Genomic DNA, 20,646 nt, shown 5'->3' with positions numbered 1-20,646 from the left:
AGAGTTTGCATGTTCTCCCCGTGTCCGCGTGGGTTTCCTCCGGGTGCTCCGGTTTCCCCCACAGTCCAAAGACATGCAGGTTAGGTTAACTGGTGACTCTAAATTGACCGTAGGTGTGAATGTGAGTGTGAATGGTTGTCTGTGTCTATGTGTCAGCCCTGTGATGACCTGGCGACTTGTCCAGGGTGTACCCCGCCTTTCGCCCGTAGTCAGCTGGGATAGGCTCCAGCTTGCCTGCGACCCTGTAGAACAGGATAAAGCGGCTACAGATAATGAGATGAGATGAGATGAGATGAGATGAGAATTAAACGGCTATGTTTTTGTGATGTGTCAGTTATTAGTTACAGCATATGTGATTGAGGTTAGTAGCATTTTTAAAGATGTTTAAAAAGTGTTTATTATTAACAGAATAATGCGGTTATTTTGACTTTGTTAAAATAATGACAAATTATCTTTTGACCAGCGTATCTATTCAGTTTTGTTCGAGAAATGACATGTACTTGAGCGAAATAAAGCCTGAAGCCAAGACAAAAGTGACAGCTGCAAATGTTTTGGTGTCTGTGTCCCTGGCAATAGATTTGCTCTTATCTGATTGGCTGTTGCCAGTTGTCTGTTACCCTAATTAGTTGCCCCGTGTCTCACCTGGTTGCCCATTGCCAGCAACACTGCCCGATAACATTGTCCAAAATGTTGCCCCATGTATCATCACCTTTACAGGAAAATAAATCAACGACAGTGTGACGTAATGTGGCTTGATCCCAAGCTGATTTACCAGCCTGAAGTTGAAATGCTTTATTACTATTATATCACAGCAATTTGCCCATGTAGCTGAAAGAATGTCATGCTTTTTATCCATTTATAGTTATGTGTAATGCTGCACAACATGTGTGAAACAAGTTACATGACATTACATTGCAGGCGTTTAGCAGAAGTTAATTCCTGTCATCACTTACATTTCAGCTGCTATAAACAGTTGTGCTCTCTCTTTTTTTTTCTCACTCTTAAAGCTTATCATGTTACCAAGAACTCATAAAGCCATCTGTTCTTTTTCCCCCACAGCAAAAAAAGGTCAACTTACAGCTTTACCTCTGACTTAAAGCCCTGACACTGGAGACTCCTTCCAAAACACACTTCTCCTGACAAACAGCTTCACCATATTAACAATTACACTTTTTAATCCATTTATGGAGTCATACCAGTGTGTGCGCGAGTTGTTATTATAGGAATGATAACATATGAGAAGCAGTGCATTAATCGAAACCTGTGATTTGCTTTGCAGATGGCACTCACAAATTGTGGAAATTAAATTATAATCCCAAGCTGATTGGCGACTCGTGTTTGAGTCAGTTCCTGTTTTTGAGCGTGTTGTGAAACTCTGTAACACGAGTCTACACATAGCAATGGCAAAATAAAACTAGATAGAGATGGTGACTAAAGTCACAGTAATTTGCGCTAGCTCTTACAAACCGGGATGTCTGATCACCGTACCCTATAGATCTGGAACGATAAGAGATAGAGAATGACGCTTAGTGAGGAAAAGTTGCATCCTACCACCCTGAACAAAATAAAAAAAGGTTGAAAAAATCATGAAAATGGACGGGAGTTATAACTGATTGAAAAAAATCCCGTTTTTCATGGATCATTCCAGTTCAATGATCCAGATCAGCACCAAAAGTCATAGCAATGTAATTCCGCCCAGAGGTGTTCTTCATGTGAAATTTGGTGACAATTGGTTGAAAACTGAGGGAGAAATGGCGTCCTTTAAAACGTTAGGAGGGTAAGAAGAAAAAGAACAAGCAGTAGAACTAGTCAGCTACTGTGACGAAAGTCACAGTGATTTGCGCTAGCCATTACAAACCAGGACGTCTGGTCACCGTACCCTATAGATCCGGAATGGTAAAAGATAGAGAATGATGCTTAGTGAGGGGAAAAAAAGCCTGTTTTTCATGGATCATTCTAGATCAGTGATCCGGATCAGTACCAAAAGTCATAGCAACTTACAGTAATTCAGCCTAGAAGTATTCTTCATGTGAAATTTGGTGATGATTGGTTGAAAACTGAGGGAGAAAAAGCGTCCTTAAAAACGTTAGGAGGATAAGAAGAAGTAGAACTAGACAGCTACTGTGACGAAAGTCACAATGATTTGTGCTAGCCATTACAAACCGGGACATCCGGTTACCGTACCCTATAGATCCAGAATGGATCTATAGAGAGGAATAGAGAGGAAAAAAAGCCCATTTTTCATGGATCATTCTGGATCCAGATCAGTACCAAAAGTCATAGCAACTTAATTCAGCCTAGAAGTATTCATCAAGTGAAATCTGGTGATGACTGGCTGAAAACTGAGAAAGAAATAGCATCCTAAAAACGTATGGAAGATAAGAAGAAGAAGAAGAAAGATCCTGAGTGAGAGTAACAATTTGCACCAGAGCTGCTAGCGCAAATTGATCAGTAAGAAACATGTACAGCCCTACATTCCTTCTGTTATTATCAGATTCATTACAGATCAGATGTGCGATCAAAACCAGACAATCTGCAAATGCTCTGATTCCAGCAGTTTTGCAAGAGTCTGCAAAAGTGAAACTCGATGCTTACACCAGGCCTATAAACCTCTCAATCACTTACACAGCACGGTGTCCCTTTTATGTAAATGTAAATGAAAGACCTATCAATCTCACACATCATCCAGCTCACCACTTAATACATCACAACAACGTTCCCAGAAGAAGCACAGCTGTGTGGTCTGACCTGAACACTCATGAACTGTCCCGTCACACTTCCTTAATCCTTAACTTATCAATACCGAATGACGTTACTATGATACTGATGTTAGGTAATATTCATTTATATGTACATTCCCTGTAGCTAATGCTTTTATCTAAAGTGCCTTACAAGTGAAGCAGAATCTGAACTGACCGTTAACCCCATTACACAACCATCCCACTAGCACGATGAAATCCACACCAGTGAGTGCCAGCTCATCATCAAACTGTTGGGTTTAAAAAAAAAAAAAGATCTTGTTTTTCTTGCTGCCTAGTGCATTGCTTCCTTTGCGTTTTGCAGTGACAGGTAGTCATTATATTAGATGGAAGGACTAAAATCTTGTATCTATTACGTTATGACAATGCAAAAAGTTGTAAATATTGTAAATAAAAATAATGCTCAAAGTCATTCTCACAATCTCTTACTCACAGAAACAATTACTTATAAACAGATAGACAGCTGTATTTGTGATCTGCCATGCCCGGATGGATTCCTGCTGTGTTAAACCTTCCGCTTTTAAGGAAGCAAAACTTGCGGCCATGTTTGTGTACAAACTGTCGGTCACTTGTGAGTGCAGAAGTTTTACATCTCCGATGTGTCTCTTTTCCAGTTTTTTTATGTCCATTGATATGTTTTTCTCTTGTAAATATGCGTAAAGAATATTTAACGAAGTTTTAGTAGCCTTTCGGGTGTTCAGCGCGTCTTTAGTTTCAGTTTTCAGTTTATTTATTTAGTGCTTAATCCAAGCACTCAATTAGCCCTGTTTTCTCTTTCTTTCCCGGGCCAACAAAGAAATGATTACGTGCAGCAGAAAAGATGTCATTGGATCTTCGCATAAGCTCTGATGTGTGATGTGTTGTTTTGACAATGTGCAATATTGTAACAATATTGTACGCTCATTCTCCATTGGAGAGAGTGGCGTAATACATGGAGGATAAGTGATATGATAACAATATTGCATGCCATCAATAAACCCGCTAGAAGGGAACAGAATATATATGTTTTTATTCCATGGAAAAAGTGGCCCGTATGTATAATAATTCTCGATATTTCACTCAGATGACGTCACTCACAGTGTTTTCCCGCTGACTAAACATGCATTGTCAAAATGGCGAACCGGTTCAAAATTAAAATTCTTTTGAATAACTTGCATATTTTTTTGCGGAGGTGTCCATATAATATAAAGAACATGACATGGTGATGCGAAGATATGAAGTTTATCTTCTCGTGTTGAAAAATATTTCACTCGTTCACTTCGCTCACTCGTGATATTACATTACATGCTATTTAGCAGACTCTCTTATCCAGAGCGATGTACAATGAGTGCAAAAGTCAGGTACAAGACGTGCTGAACTTCAACACTCAAAGATAAACTTCAGATCTTCATGCAACCATGTAATATCCTCTATATTTTTATGTCTTTCTTAATCTTGGAAAGACAGCATGGCTTAGCCTTGCTAGGAACCTTGCTAGGTAGCCCCTGGTGGTTTTATGTATAGTATATACAGAATATTTTTTATCCAGTGTCTTCATTGGGGTGGCACGGTGGTGTAGTGGTTAGCACTGTCGCCGCACAGCAAGAAGGTCCTGGGTTCAAGCCCAGTGGCCAACAGGGGCCTTTCTGTGCGGAGTTTGCATGTTCTCCCCATGTTTGCGTGGGTTTCCTCCGGGTGCTCCAGTTTCCCCCACAGTCCAAAGACATGCAGGTTAGGTTAACTGGTGACTCTAAATTGACCGTAGGTGTGAATGTGAGTGTGAATGGTTGTCTGTGTCTATGTGTCAGCCCTGTGATGATCTGGCGACTTGTCCAGGGTGTACCCCGCCTTTCGCCCGTAGTTAGCTGGGATAGGCTCCAGCTTGCCTGCGACCCTGTAGGACAGGATAAAGCGCCTAGAGATGATGGATGGATGGATGTCTTCATTGGTGTCTTTGTAATTACATGTAATTTGGTCTCTTGTTATCAGACTACAAACTGTCAGGACTCAGGATATGATGTTGTTCTTTCTGTCTGTAACTTTCACACAAGTTTCACAGGCTTACTGTCGGGCTCAAGTGGGTAAAGGAGCTGAAAGTAAGACAAGACTTACACAAGTGCGTGGGGTCATACAAAAGGGTCCAGAAATACAACAAATCTCATTATAAATAATTTTACTGACAGCAACCTGAGTGAAAAGTAGAATGTTTGAAATATTTAATGAATTTCAGAGTTTCTTAATAGGCGATCTGCTGTGTCCCCTTTTTGCTTTAATGACAGTGTGCACTGGAGCTGGCACGGACTCCGTAAGTTTGTACAGATCCATTTTAGATCAAATCCATCAGTGTGTCGTCTGAGCACGTACTTCAATAAAAGAGATTAGACACAAGGAAAATCTGCCCTTTTGTACAAAGCGGTTAACATGGTCAATATTACTAATTTGTTTACATTTAAATAGGAGCCTAGATATAGTTCAGAATTTGGAAAAATAAATATTCAAGATACTGAACATTTACTTTTTTGTTTTAGATATTTCAAAACTCTAAAACGTTCTGTTTACTTCGGAATTTACATTTTAAACATCCACATTTTCAATGTGATTTCAGACTTTTTTTTGGGGGGGGGAGAAGTGCACGTGTAAGTGCTGCTACCCGGAACTACAACACACAGCAACCACAAAGTCAAACTATGAACTACACAACAATAAAAAAAAGTCTACCTTGTCATATTCATACTACTATACAGTAATAATCTGAATATATTATTATTATGACTTAAATAACATACAAAGTTATCACTAGCCACTTTATTACGTAGGAACACCCATCCACCTGTTGTTTTATGCGGTTCTCTGATCAGCCGATACCTTGACAGCGGCACAAAATCATGCAGATACAAATCAAGAGCTTCAGTTAATGTTCATTTCAAACATCAGAATGGGAAACATTGTGATCTTAAAGTGTGACTTTCACTGTGGTGGCATGGGTGCTGGTTTGAGCCAGATGGACTGGTTTGAGTATTTCAGAAACTGCTGATCTCCTGGGGTTTTCACACACAACAGTCTCTAAAGGTTGCACAGGATGGTGCGAAAAACAAAAAGCACTGAGTGAGCAACAGTTCTGTGGGTAGAAACAAACATCTTTGTTGATAAGAGGAAAATGGCCAGATTGGTTCGAGCTGCCAGGAAGGATATAGTAACTCATAGCAACTCTTTACAACCATGGTGAGCAGAAAAGCATCTCAGCATGCAACAGCAGAAGACCACATTGGGTTGCACTCCTGCAGCCAAGAAGAGGAATCTTAGAATCAAGAACAAGTTCCTATTAAAGTGGCCAGTGGGTGTATAAGCCATACACAGGTTTTAAAACCACATCCTTCCTCCCTCCACACAGTTCTGTCACTGTCAGAGTTCACAGCCTGGGGAAAACAAAGCTAGTGCAGTTTCTTAACAGCCCTCAATTCTTGGGATCTGATGAGGGTCAAAGGTGAAAGGTCATCTGACACCAAGGAAAGGAATGCTGGAAAGGTTCAAAGGAAACTAAAGATAGGACACACTGTCTTCAGTGCAGAGGGCAGTTCGTTCCGTAATCCTCGTTTTAGCTTGTAGGTTGAGCATGATGTAGCTGGAGTATAATCAATGTTTAGAGTACTGAAAGGAACGTGCGTCTGACATACTAATAATAGCCTTTCTAGGGCCTAAATTAGTTCAACCAGACATGTTAAAAAAAAAAAATTTAAAAAGGTGTTTGTTTTCATAACAGGAAATGTGTCAAAACACAATCTATGCTGATTCATACCTAATATCTAAGCAGAGTATAGCTTCAGTTTGTATTCTCTTTTTCTCTTTGTGTGTGTGTGTATGCTAAATGACTGTCAATGGAGTATCATGGAATAAAAATGTATTCAACAGATTTATCTCTACAGTAATTATTTAGACTGTTATATTATATTAGCACTATATTTATATTGGCTGTATTTGACCTAAAATCAGGGTGGTACAGTGGTGTAGTGTTTAGCACTGTCACCTCACAGCAAGAAGGTTCTGGGTTCGAGCCCAGCGGCCGGCGAGGGCCTTTCTGTGCGGAGTTTGCATGTTCTCCCCGTGTCTGCGTGGGTTTCCTCCGGGTGTTCCGGTTTCCCCCCACAGTCCAAAGACATGCAGATTAGGTTAATTGGTAGCTCTAAATTGACCGTAGGTGTGAATGGTTGTTTGTCTCTATTACCCCTTTTCCACCAAATCAGTTCCAGGGCTGGTTCGGGGCCAGTGCTGGTGCTGGTTCACAACTCGTTCAACTCGCGAGCCAGCTGAGAACCAGTTTGCTTTTCCATAGCTCGCAGTGCTAAGGGAAGCCACGTCATTACGTCGTTGTATACGTCAGTTACATCGTTGTATACGTCAGTTACGTCGCTACATTTGCGTAAACCTTGGCGCGAATATCGAAGCAAAAACAACATGGAAGAAGCAGCAGCAGCAACAACAACAATAATAATAATAATGGATGACTTCGCGTTTGTACAGCTGCTGCTTCTCGTCGCTTAAAAATGGCGATCTTTCGCGGTCTTGTTATTGTTGTTGGTCTTAACAACTCCGCCCCCCCGCTGACGTAAGCGGTTCTTTCAGCTGGCCCAGCAGAGAGTTGGTGCTAGCCTGGAACCGGTTTTTCTGGCCCCAGAGCCAGTTCTTTGTCAGTGGAAACAGAAAACCCGGTTCCAAACTAAGCACTGGCCCCGAACCAGCCCTGGAACTGCTTTGGTGGAAAAGGGGCATATGTGTCAGCCCTGCAATGACCTGGCGACTTGTCCAGGGTGTACCCCACCTCTCACCCATAGTCAGCTGGAATAGGCTCTAGCTTGCCTACAACCCTGCACAGGATAAGCAGCTATAGATAATGGATGGATGGATGACCTAAAATCACTATGTTGATAAGGAATATCTAGTACAGACTTTAATTTCCCCATGATTGTCATATTTCTGGTTCAAACAAAGGATTTCAGCTCAAACGACTCAATTTGGTCCTTCAATGTTTTATTTTAAACTACAATAAACCTTAAATATTGTTGTTTTTTTTTAATTGGTGGACGATATGTACTCTAAAGGTCAAGTTTTGTTTGCTAAGGTACCTTCACAAATACAGCAATGGTCCAGTTATGTACCTTAAACAGTGAGGTGCTAATGTGTGGCTTGGTGCTGTATTGTCATTACTGCAGTGAAAAGTTTGTACCACACCAATGTCACATGAGGAAATTGTTCATGCAATTACAATGGCAGTTAATAGAGGAACAATATTTCAGTGATCTCAGAAATAACAGTCAGATTCCACTGTTTGCTCCGAAAGACAATGGAAGGTGATTCTTCTCTCACTCACTATTTTCCAGCAATGTTAAATGTCATATTAATTAAAAAAAAAAATCCAACATAGACACAAAATTCAGAACAGTTAGAGCAGAGACTTGATTCTGCTAGTTCACCGTGGTCTTGATGGTGTTATTAGTACGAAGCTTTGGAACCTGATCTGTTCGATGAGGAAGTGAGAGAGCTGGATGGACTAAAAAAAACTAAAACTCTGCTGCATTACTCTCATTAGACAGAGATGAACAAGTGCTAAATCCTATTGATGCTACCAAAGATCTTTGAATATACCAAGATAAAGCAACATAATTAATCTCTATGGAAACAAAAGTAGAACAGTTCCAGTCTCAGGAGTGGGCGTGTCAAGTTACGTCACAAATGGACCTCCTCCACTGACTTGAATGGAGAGCCATGGTGGTTACAGGGTCTGCACAGAAGGAGATCAGTTCCCCCTCCCCCTTCCAAAAGTCAAACAAGGACGTAGTCATACATTTGCGACTCTCGTCCCACCTCAATCCTCTCTGATGCTACTATCAGTGGGTTTAGGGCAGTGGGCATGTACCGTCCTTGACCGCCATGCGATGGAGTAGTAAGGCATCTCCTTCCCTCCACTAGTCTAGGGTGGTGCCTTGAGCAAGCACTAGCAACTAGAGCCCTGCACTCCAGCGGGAGTCCCGCGGGACCCGACGCAAAGCAGTGTGGCACGGGACAAATTTTGAAAGCTCATTGCGGGCGCGGGCAGGAGGGGGAGTGCACAATGCGGGAGCGGGCGGGAGAGGTGATAAGCTGCAGTCCCGCAAACTAAAAACGTGTTTAAAATAAAATTTATAAATTATTAATTTATGTCTATCATATATAATTTGTGCTGGATATTTTATTTGGCATTAATAAAAACAATTTAAGATGCCTAAATTTGCGGATGTGGTCTAATCTCGCGTACGTTTCCGATTCCTTTCTGCTCTTCCGTGTTTGAGATCTCCGATCATGGCAGAAGAGCAGAGCTCCTCCAGTGAAGCTCACAGTGCTTCAGAAGTAAGTGCTGCTTTAAAAAGAGGTACATTTGCGTGTTTGGGAAACGCACCCCTGAACGTGAGCTGTAGATATTTATGCTCAAATCCACTCAAAGTAGGGGGTGGGGCACCATCACGCTGTGTCTTTAAATTATATTAATTTCTTAGAGGCCTACTTGTATTTCCTAGAATGTAAATGTAAGGAGTGACATATAAGCTATGTGCAATGTACAATATTCTTAATATCCACTGTAGATTTTGGTAGGTGTGTTGGGTATCTCTGTAAAGCCTCAGCTGCGCATGTCGCCTGGCAACGCGCATCCTCGCTACGTGCGCTAGGTGAAGGATCGGTCAGTGGAGAGCTCAGCTAAGCTCAGCATGTTTAATTCCTCAAGCCAATGACAAGAACTTTCGTGAGAAATAACGCGAATGTCTGCATCATGCGGAATTTGCAGGCGGGAGTGGGACAAAATATGGCAGGCGTGGGCGGGAGCAGGTCTCATCTCATCTCATCTCATTATCTCTAGCCGCTTTATCCTTCTACAGGGTCGCAGGCAAGCTGGATCCTATCCCAGCTGATTACGGGCGAAAGGCGGGGTACACCCTGGACAAGTCGCCAGGTCATCACAGGGCTGACACATAGACACAGACAACCATTCACACTCACATTCACACCTACGGTCAATTTAGAGTCACCAGTTAACCTAACCTGCATGTCTTTGGACTGTGGGGGAAACCGGAGCACCCGGAGGAAACCCACGTGGACACGGGGAGAACATGCAAACTCCGCACAGAAAGGCCCTCGCCGGCCACGGGGCTCAAACCCGGACCTTCTTGCTGTGAGGCGGCAGCGCTAACCACTACACCACCGTGCCGCCCGGGAGCAGGTCTGAAAATCATAATTCTTTGCGGGAGCGGGCAGGAGCGGGACTGCACAATGCGGGCACGGGAGGGAGCGGGACTGAAAATTCTGTCCCGCGCAGACCTCTACTAGCAACCCCCTGCTCCAGGTTACGACCGAAGACTGGACTCAGTAAAATGTGCAGAGAAGACCCAACAGGCATTAAGGTGGACCCAGCAAAGCGTTTGTGGAGTGCAATCAGGGCACAGTGCAACACGTAGAACACTGTTGGCCATCCACTGCATCCCGACCTAGCTCCAGACGTCTTGATTCTGTCTTGCCCCTGGACCCAGTTAGGTCGGGATAAGAGAGTGAGGCTGACTCCTGCGCAACTCTCCCTCACTCTAATCCAAGTCACGATTTCAAATTCAAGTCCTGTGGCGATGGGCAACTGGTGAAGCAGCAGGTGCGGAAACACTGGAAGCTGTAGTCATGAACCTGCACACAGGCGGCCCAGGGCATAGGGTCACTGTCTGCTGGAAAGAAGCAGCAGCAGAGTTCAGCAGCCCCCTGGGTGTCTGAGCAGCCCTGTTTAGGATTCGCTCTGCTCACCTCCATGGAGGAAAGGGCTAGAAAAGGTGCCCCAAACATAGCCTGCTTCACCTCACCCTGGCTAGCACACCATGGCTGGCGGGGATCCCACTCAGTGGTCAAAATACAACAAAAAGATAGTGAAGGTACTCAACCTTGGCACGTGGAATGTCCACACTCTACTACAGCACCTACCCACACGTGCCCGGCATGTGGGCATACCTTCAAAGCCTGGATTGGCTTCATCAGTCACCTCCGGCCCCACAACCACCATCCACCAAATTGAAGTCACGGTCATCTTCGACCCTGAAGGACGACGATCATCATCAGTGGGTACTTGGCATTGTGAGTAATACAGGAAGCTGTGACTTAATGTGAAAACAGACCAACATTTCAACGAAACTAAGAAAGTCAACTCAGACTTTCGTTCCAAAATTACTCCTGAATGCCTCTGAGGATCACATGCACCCAGTGTTGAGTGTTTCTGAAAGTGCTGTGCAGACAAGCACCAACATGAGACTATTAATTACCAGGGACAGAAGTGAAGCTGCAGAATTGCTGCACCGCCATAAGCTATAATGTTAATCACATACTGTCCTGAACAGTGCTGCCTCTTCACTGAAAGAACCATTTGAAAGCGGCGTCTCTAGCATGAGCGCTGCTTGTGAACGGAACGGTTTCCTTCATCACCGTGAGACTAAGGTGGGGTTTACATTAGACCGTATCAGCGGATCATCAGATTAACGTTTTTAAAACGATTAGTGTGCACACAGCAACGCCAATACACGATTCGCGTGCACACAGCAACGCCAATACACGGATACGCTCGGCTCCGCAGGCATCCTGCGCTCCAAATCACTCCGCCCTGAACAGCGAGTGCCCTCTGGAGGGTGCGCACTCCGGCCCTGCGCAGCTCACAGAGCGCGCGAGTGTAGTGCACGAGCAGTGATTCGGGACTGAGCCGCTGTGTGTGTGATCCCAGCGCATATCACTTACCACTTGCAAGTGGAAGGATGGCAAGCCTAAAGACAATCATAACTACACAATGGGCAGTATTTGCATCAGTATTTGCAGTATTTTCATACTTTTATACTCTTTAATGAAAGGTGATACAAGGCGGAAGTCCGCGCCGTTTTTCAACAGTCGCGTCACATGACCAACGCCAGCGAATCAGGAAGGTGGATGTCACAGTGACGTTGTCCAATGATGACGCCAGCTAGAGCTCAGCACAGCGTATCCGCGTATCCTCAATGTTTACACAGCACCGGACCAGACACGATCTGGATTGAATACGTGGACCCTGGCGGATTCCCGTTTCCCGGCGTTTCCAGGCGGTTTAATGTAAACGGACAGTGCATCCGCGAAGAAAACGAGACAGATACGGTCTAATGTAAACTTGGCCTAATTAACACAGTCTGCACACCAGGTCTCCACATCTGAGATCATGTGCAGCTTAATTGCTCACTTAATGACTCTCAGACAAACAGTGACCTGCAGTGATAATGACACAGCACACACGGCACACAGACATGAGCTGCTTTGAGCAGGCCAGGTATTGATGTGTACATCTTCTGGATCAATATGCATCATATTGCAACCTTAACTAGAACGCTAGTTCTCATCCATCTCCGGATCGTGTTTCATTCGGGGAAGAATAAACTCAATGCTGCAAGGAAATGTAACTTACACAAGCTCGGGTTGCAAGCGTAGACTCTGCGATCGAAGCTGGACTTAAATGTGCAAGTCATCATAAATGTGAAAAACAGTGAGATTAAAAAAAAAAAAAAAAAAACCTGGATGACATTTTGTCCAAAATCCCTGGCATGTTGCAGTCTTATATTTAATCTTTCTGGATGCGCGCGCACACACTACACACTATCGGTGTTTATTTCTTGTATCAGTGGGGATTTTGCTGTTGATGTGCTTGCTAAAGAAAACATGCTTCCTGTTTGGGTGTTTGAGAACGATACTGGTGTTTATTAAAAAAATGTGTGCATCAAATGTAAGATTAAAATAAACTCCGATGAGGCACAGAATTAAGGAGTAAAATTACAGCGATGGAAAGCAACGAGCTGCTATTTCCGGCTCAACAGGACAAAGTTTTAATTACAGAAGTGGCCCATGACTGTTTGTGCTTCACTCACTTTTACATGTTGTGGGTAGTGATGCATTGTGCAGACTTGCTGTTCTTCCACTTATTATTTTCCAGTAATGAATCATTTGCATATACATTTCAATGACCCATCAATCATCGCTCTGCCCTCAGAGTTGTAGGACTATAGATAATAAAGCAAGTCAGTTCAACACAATCTATCAAGCCAGCAGTTTAAATAATGTTTTTACGCTAAAGGTTTTCAGAGAATGTGTTAAAATACTCACTTATCACTGACACAATCGCTGATGTTAATGAGCCGTTCTGTGGTTTTGGTTCAGACAAGGTCATTTTGAGCTTAGAGACTATGTTATTTGGAAGCACAGAGGACTTCATTTGTGCAAAAAAAAAAAAAAAAGTGACAAATACCCTGAAGTGCAAAAAAAGAAAACAGCACATAAAAACAACAGAAAGTAAATAACACAGTATGGGATATATCCCCGTCTCATATTTGTGTCTCATTGCTTATTTATTAAGCACTTATCAGCAACATATCTAACACGTTTCCTTTGTGGAAATAATAACTGATAACTCCGATGCATACAACAGAAAAAAAACTATGCTAAAACTTACTCTAAGATTTTCCAGGAAGTCTTTATAATTGCTGTGATGACACACACTGATGCTGTCACTAATCAGTGGCGAGCATGCATGGCTCTTACACATCTTCCCTGGCTCAGCTGTGTTTTCTGATGTGTGTCATGTTTTTGGTTATTTATAGGACAGGTTGTGTCATTTCATTTGAGGTTGTGGTTATATGAGATTTGCTGCTGTGTTTTAAAGGGTCGTGTTTTGTGATTTTCTTTTTACTGTTGTTTTTGAAATGGTGCTCATATTTGGTGGCACTTTGTGGCTTGTTAATTTGCAAGAAGAAACGACAATATTTTCCATCCATCCATTTTATCTGTCAAGGTCGCGGGGGAAGCTGGAGCCAATCCCAGTTGACATTGAGCGAGAAGCAGGGTACAGCCTGAACAGATCACTGGACATTCACACTCACATACACACCTTATGGGCAATTTCAAGTAGCCACTTGACCTCATCCACATGTCTTTGGACTGAGCCCATGTTTACATTAGACCGTATCAGCGGATCATCAGATTAACGTTTTTAAAACGATTAGCGTGCACACAGCAACACCAATACACGATTCGCGTGCACACAGCAACACCAATACACGGATACGCTCGGCTCCGCAGGCATCCTGCGCTCCAAATCACTCCGCCCTGAACAGCGAGTGCCCTCTGGAGGGTGCGCACTCCGGCCCTGCGCAGCTCACACAGCGCGCGAGTGAAGTGCACGAGCAGTGATTCGGGACTGAGCCGCTGTGTGTGTGATCCCAGTGCATAGCACTTACCACTTGCAAGTGGAAGGATGGCAAGCCTAAAGACAATCATAACTACACAATGGGCAGTATTTGCATCAGTATTTGCAGTATTTTCATACTTTTATACTCTTTAATGAAAGGTGATACAAGGCGGAAGTCCGCGCCGTTTTTCAGCAGTCGCGTCACATGACCAACGCCAGCGAATCAGGAAGGTGGATGTCACAGTGACGTTGTCCAATGACGACGCCAGCTAGAGCTCAGCACAGCGTATCCGCGTATTCTCAATGTTTACACAGCACCGGAGCTGACACGATCTGGATTGAATACGTGGACCCTGGCGGATTCCCGTTTCCCGGCGTTTCCAGGCGGTTTAATGTAAACGGACAGTGCATCCGCGAAGAAAACGAGACAGATACGGTCTAATGTAAACGTAGCCTGAGAGAGGAAACTGGAGCACCGTCAAATAGTGGTACAGTAGTACAGGAGTCCATTTCCGTCCCCCAAGGTACAATCTATACTAATGTACCCCCTAGGGCTCATTATTGGACCTCAAGGTAACTATTGACCCTTTTCCACCAAAGCAGTTCCAGGGCTGGTTCGGGGCCAGTGCTTAGTTTGGAACCGGGTTTTCTGTTTCCACTGACAAAGAACTGGCTCTGGGGCCAGAAAAACCGGTTCCAGGCTAGCACCAACTCTCTGCTGGGCCAGAGGAAAGAACCGCTTATGTCAGCGGGGGGGCGGAGTTGTTAAGACCAACAACAATAACAAGACCGCGAAAGATCGCCATTTTTAAGCGACGAGAAGCAGCAGCTGTACAAACGCGAAGTCATCCATTATTATTATTGTTGTTGTTGTTGTTGTTGCTGCTGCTTCTTCCATGTTGTTTTTGCTTCGATATTCGCACCAAGGTTTATGCAAACGTAGCGACGTAACTGACGTATACAACAACGTAACTGACGTATACAGTGACGTAATGACGTGGCTTCCCTTAGCACCGCGAGCGATGGAAAAGCAAACTGGTTCTCAGCTGGATCACAAGTTGAACAAGTTGTGAACCAGCACCAGCACTGGCCCCGAACCAGCCCTGGAACTGATTTGGTGGAAAAGGGGTATATGTGTTCATTTTTTTAGGGCCAAGAAAGGTACATACAAGCACCCAAGCAGTACATAAAGGGGACAAATAAGTACCTTAGAGGGTACTGCTCCAGCGACAAGCCATTGTTCTCCTAAAGGTACAATAATGTACTTTATTTGCTGAGAGTAAGTACCTGGAGGAGGAACATGCAAACTCCACACAGAAATGCCCCAGTCAACCAGCGGGATTGAACCCATAACCAACAATATTCTACAGGTTAAGAAAAAACAAACGCTTTAAAGTAATGCTGTTTGTTTTTCCTTGTTGATTTATTTTGCATTGCATGGCTTCCAAACAAAGTACTGTAAATGCAATTTTATTTTAATTGTTGAACATTATGTCCTGCATCACGGAATAATGGGTCTCTCTCTCTCTCTCTCTCTCGACAGACACTCTTTACAATCATTAACGCTTTGATTTTTACTGTTTTTTTTTTTTTTTAACTGTTCTACTGTCGGGTCAGGTACCAGCAATTCAAAGATTCATAAGTTGCAGTGAGTCCAGAATTTTGCTGTCCGAATTCTATCTGGTCAGCGCAAATATGATCACATAACACCTACTCTTAGGGAACTGAATCTTTTGCGTGTCTGATTTGTTAACCATAAGAGACGCAAGTACTTGTGTATAAATGCATGAATAATCTTACCCCAATTATCTTACTCGCTTGTTCAGGAAACGCTCTAGTATCAACATCGCATCGGCATAATACCAGGAATAGTAACAATCTGATGAGTATCACTAAGTGTCATACTGCCAAGGCACAGAACTCATTTCTTTATAGAGGGGTATCGGTCTGGCCCTGTGTCCGAAATCAATCCCTACTCACTATACAAGGCATTATATAGCAAGGATGCCATTTTGTAGTGCTGTCCGAAACCTTAGTGAGGATTATTTACACCCTATATAGTGCACTCAAAGTATCCCACAATGCATCACAAAAAGTAGTGCACAACGATGGTCACGAACCAAAGCAATATATCCCATCATGCATTGCGGTCGCGCTGAAAGAAATCAAATCAAGTCTCAAATTTGATTTAATAAAAGGCAGCGACAAAGAAGGAAGTATTCAGCCTTGATTTTAAAGAACTGAAAGCTGCAGCTACTTTGTATTGATTAATGTGGGAAATGCGCTCAGTATAATATGGATTTATCACAAAAACACATGCGTGTATTTATTATTTTGAAACCCACCAGCCGACTGATCTGGCACGTTTTAATTGTGTGACAGTAATGATGTGAATACCAGCGCGACGGACTAGTGTCCGAAAGCTTTTTTTCATTTTACCAAATGAGCTCACTATATAGTCCTCTATATAGTAATTCCCTATGTAGGGAGTAGTGAACGAGTGAGCGATTTCAGACACAGGGTGGATCTCACTTCCTGAGGCAATTTCCAATTCTCTATTTTTAGACATAACTTAAAGGTGTATTATTTTGAGAAGGGGCTGCACACCTAATTCTGATAAGTTTGAGGATAACATCGTAACTAGAGCGGCGGCTACAATTATCGACAGTCCATAATTATCGACACCTTTTCAGATTTACCAATTTAAAAACAATTTTACAAAAGGTGAGTTCCAGTTACAACAGTTATTATTGGTTAATTAATCAACCAGAAGACCCGTCTCGTCCTTTGATCTTGTCATCTGATGACACAGCTCGTTACCTGAGATGGAATTTTTTTTAGCACAATCAGCAATTTGAAGAAAACCCGGACGTTATCATCACAGGTAAGCATGGTGGAAAGATCATGGACATGTTTTTACTGATCAAATTCACCGATATTTCATGATCTCCTTGTCGAAACCTTTGTTTCTTACTCTTTCATTTGACGGTCGTCATTTTGTATCTAAACGCGCATTTGAGAAGTCACGTGAGGTGTCGATAATAGTGATCACTTTCACTGGTGTGCACTATTATCGACACCCTGTGGAATTAAGTGACATTTACAACTGTTATGGATCGATCTTTGTGTAACATTGTTGAAGTGGATGAAGTACTTTAAGAAAAATAAAAGTGCTGTGATTTATAATATTTGTTTTTTTTCTGTTTCATAACAGAATGGAATGTTTATAGAGTATTTGGAATCCAAGTGCAATAAATAGAATTAGACCAGAATTAAATTCCCAGTTCAGTTGTTTACAAACATTAGAATTACTTCCTCATTTACGTAAACACCGACATCCATACATTTATATAAAAGATATTTTGTACGAAATACAAGTCTGTATAAAACAAATTTTAAATAAAAACTATATTTTGTTAACTTAATACCACATACCGGTTATTTTTTAAATAAATAATTATCTGGATGTCGATAATTGTGGAACGGTGTTGATAACTGTGGACAAAGGTGTCGATAATTGTGGAATGGTGTTGATATCTGTGGACAATAGTATCGACCACCGTGGACAATGGTGCCGATAATTGTGGAATGGTGTCGATAACCGTGAAAAAAGGTGTCAATAACCGTGGACAAAGGTGTCGATAACCGTGGACAAAGGGTGTCGATAATTGTGGACAAAGGGTGTCGATAACCGTGGACAAAGGGTGTTGATAATTGTGGACAAAGGTGTCGATAACCATGGACAAAGGTGTTGATAACTGTGGACAAAGGTGTCGATAACCATGGACAAAGGTGTCGATAACCGTGGATAAAGGTGTTGATAATAGTGGAACGGTGTCGATAACCGTGGACAAAGTTATTGATAATTGTAGACAAAGGTGTCGATAATTGTAGACAAAGGTGTCGATAACCGTGGACAAAGGTGTCGATAACTGTGGACAAAGGTGTCGATAACCGTGGACAAAGGTGTTGATAACCGTGGACAAAGGTGTCGATAACCATGGACAAAGGTGTCGATGACCGTGGACAAAGGTGTTGATGACCGTGGACAAAGGTGTTGATAACTGTGGACAAAGGTGTCCATAATTGTGGAATGGTGTCGACAACTGTGGACAAGGGTGTCGAAAATTGTGGAACGGTGTCACGTGATCTGATACGCCGAGTAATCAGGAATCAACTCATTTTTTCCAGTGGAAGTTTGAGTAACTATTCATGCACAATTTACATATTGAAAGCCTTTTCTACTTTTGCACCGGCCAAAAGTTCGTTAAAGTGTTGATAATTGTAGCCGCCGCTCTCTGTAGAATATTTTCATTTATTTGTATATTATTTGTAATTTAGAATTGTTGATGTTTTTATTAGCACTTGTAAATTAGGTCTGAAGATCCCATTTTGGGAGCCTAATAGAGATGACTGTATTGTATTCTCTCTCTCTCGGAAGTGTGAAGGTGTAAAGTGGAGCCCAGCGGTGTGTGTGTGTGTGTGTGTACCTTGGCGCGGATCTGGCCTGAGGTGGACACTTTGCGGATGAGTTTGTGTGAGCTCTCCTCCGGCTCCCCGTCGCTGTCTGATGACTCGTCTCCCGCGTCGGGCCGCTCCGGCTCGCGCACGTACAGTGTGTTCGGGTTCAGTTTCGCCGCCATGGACGCACACGGACCGGGAGGACGCGGCTCCTCACCCTGTCGCTCCTGCACCTCTACAAACAAACAAACAAACAAACAAACAAAACACGTCTTAACATATGACATTAAAAAAACAAATCCAGGTTCTATCCAGATGTGCAGGCACACCTGCGAGCTCCCGGGACTCCAGACAGGGCTCGAGCGCGTGAGGGAGCGGCGCGCGCTGCTGCTGCGGTCTCACGTGCGGGTCCGAGCGCTTTGGGTTGCGATGAGCACACTGTTCAAAGCAACAGGCGCGCGCGCTGCCTTCTACTGTTCCTCAACACCCATGAATGGGGATGCGATCAACGGTGTTCTGTTCATAATAGCACACTAGAGTGGGTGTGAGCTCTGAAATGTTCACGGCCAGATTATTCCAGTCTAACCCCAACCTGGCAATGTTTGCTCGAACACCACATGGCACATGATGCGATCGCACAACCTACTGGCATGAAATTTCATGCACCGTGTCCTGTGCGTTCACACAGATGAGCATGTGTTCGAAAGCATCTCTCTGACTCAGCAGCCGCTTTAACGTCGGCGAGTGATTTCATAGCGCAAACCTGAACGACGTGCACTAGTGAAAAGGATTAAGAGCGATTCGCGCATGCACAAGCCACTGCTGCTTCCTGAATAAATGCGATCCCGCAGTAAATGAGCGGCTCGGTGTGCCAGTGCAGAGCGGCTCCGCATGGCAGAGGACAAACAGAGCTGTGCGTTTACCTTTAGTGTCTCCGCCGGGTCTCGCGCTCGGCTCGGTTGTCGGTGGCTCGTGAGGTTCCGCGCGGCCGCACTGTCGGGCAGCGTGAAAATCTCCGACACGCGCGCGCGCACACACACATACACACACACAGAGGCACGCGCGCGGGCGCGAACGCATAGCCTCGGATCGGATTTGAAACTAATGGGAGGGGTAGAGAGAGAGAGAGAGAGAGAGAGAGAGAGAGAGAAAGAGGGAGGGAGGGAGGGAGAGAGAGTTCATGATGATTATTATTATTATTATTATTATTATTATTATTATTATTGACAAGTTCCATTCTCAGGATTATTTAGAATAGAATAGAATAGAATAGAATAGAATGCCTTTTATTGTCACGATACACATGTACAATGAGATTAAAGCATCTCCAATAACAGTGCAAAACAGCGTGTAGAGAGAAAGAGAGAGAGAGGGAGGAAGGGGGAGAAAAAAGGGGGCAAGGGGGTGTAAGGGGGGTAAGGTGCACAGTCTGAGGTGTATGTGTTGTGTTACACATTATGGAGTGAGGTATTGCACATATAAAGTATTGCACAGAGACAGTCACTTTATAAATTATTGCACGAGAGAGTCACATTATAAGATAAAATATTACACATTATGAAGTATTGCAAGGTAAGGTAAGGTGCACAGACTTGAGGTGTATGTGCTGTGTGAAAGGTGCACAGTCCTGAGGTGTATGTGCTGTGTGTAAGGTGCACAGTCCCGAGGTGTATGTGTTGTGTGTAAGGTGCACAGTCCTGAGGTGTATGTGCTGTGTGTAAGATGCACAGTCCTGAGGTGTATGTGCTGTGTGTAAGGTGCACAGTCCTGAGGTGTATGTGCTGTGTGTAAGATGCACAGTCCTGAGGTGTATGTGCTGTGTGTAAGGTGCACAGTCCTGAGGTGTATGTGCTGTGTGTAAGGCGCACAGTCCTGAGGTGTATGTGCTGTGTGTAAGGTGCACAGTCCTGAGGTGTATGTGCTGTGTGTAAGGTGCACAGTCCTGAGGTGTATGTGCTGTGTGTAAGGCGCACAGTCCTGAGGTGTATGTGCTGTGTGTAAGGCGCACAGTCCTGAGGTGTATGTGTTGTGTGTAAGGTGCACAGTCCCAAGGTGTATGTATTGTGTGTAAGGTACACTGTCCTGAGGTGTATGTGCTGTGTGTAAGGCGCACAGTCCTGAGGTGTATGTGTTGTGTGTAAGGTGCACAGTCCCGAGGTGTATGTATTGTGTGTAAGGTGCACAGTCCCGAGGTGT

General features: G+C 43.5%; 1 protein-coding gene across 2 annotated transcripts in view; it reads right to left on the bottom strand.

Annotated features, from left to right (window-relative positions):
* si:dkey-172j4.3 (diacylglycerol kinase eta) overlaps positions 1-19,531 on the bottom strand; it is a 203,018-nt gene extending 183,487 nt beyond the window's left edge. For both annotated transcript variants that reach the window (XM_060930951.1, XM_060931009.1), the window contains exons 1-2: positions 19,374-19,531; positions 18,480-18,685 (exon numbers count right to left, since the gene is read on the bottom strand). In XM_060930951.1, the coding sequence (XP_060786934.1) occupies positions 18,480-18,685; positions 19,374-19,530 (363 nt within the window). In that variant the 5' untranslated portion in view covers position 19,531. The remainder of the gene's footprint in view (positions 1-18,479; positions 18,686-19,373) is intronic.
* Positions 19,532-20,646: the final 1,115 nt, after the last annotated feature.

Source organism: Neoarius graeffei, chromosome 1 (genome assembly GCF_027579695.1).
Source record: "Neoarius graeffei isolate fNeoGra1 chromosome 1, fNeoGra1.pri, whole genome shotgun sequence".
NCBI lineage: Eukaryota > Metazoa > Chordata > Actinopteri > Siluriformes > Ariidae > Neoarius > Neoarius graeffei.
This window is presented reverse-complemented; position numbering and strand designations above follow the sequence as displayed.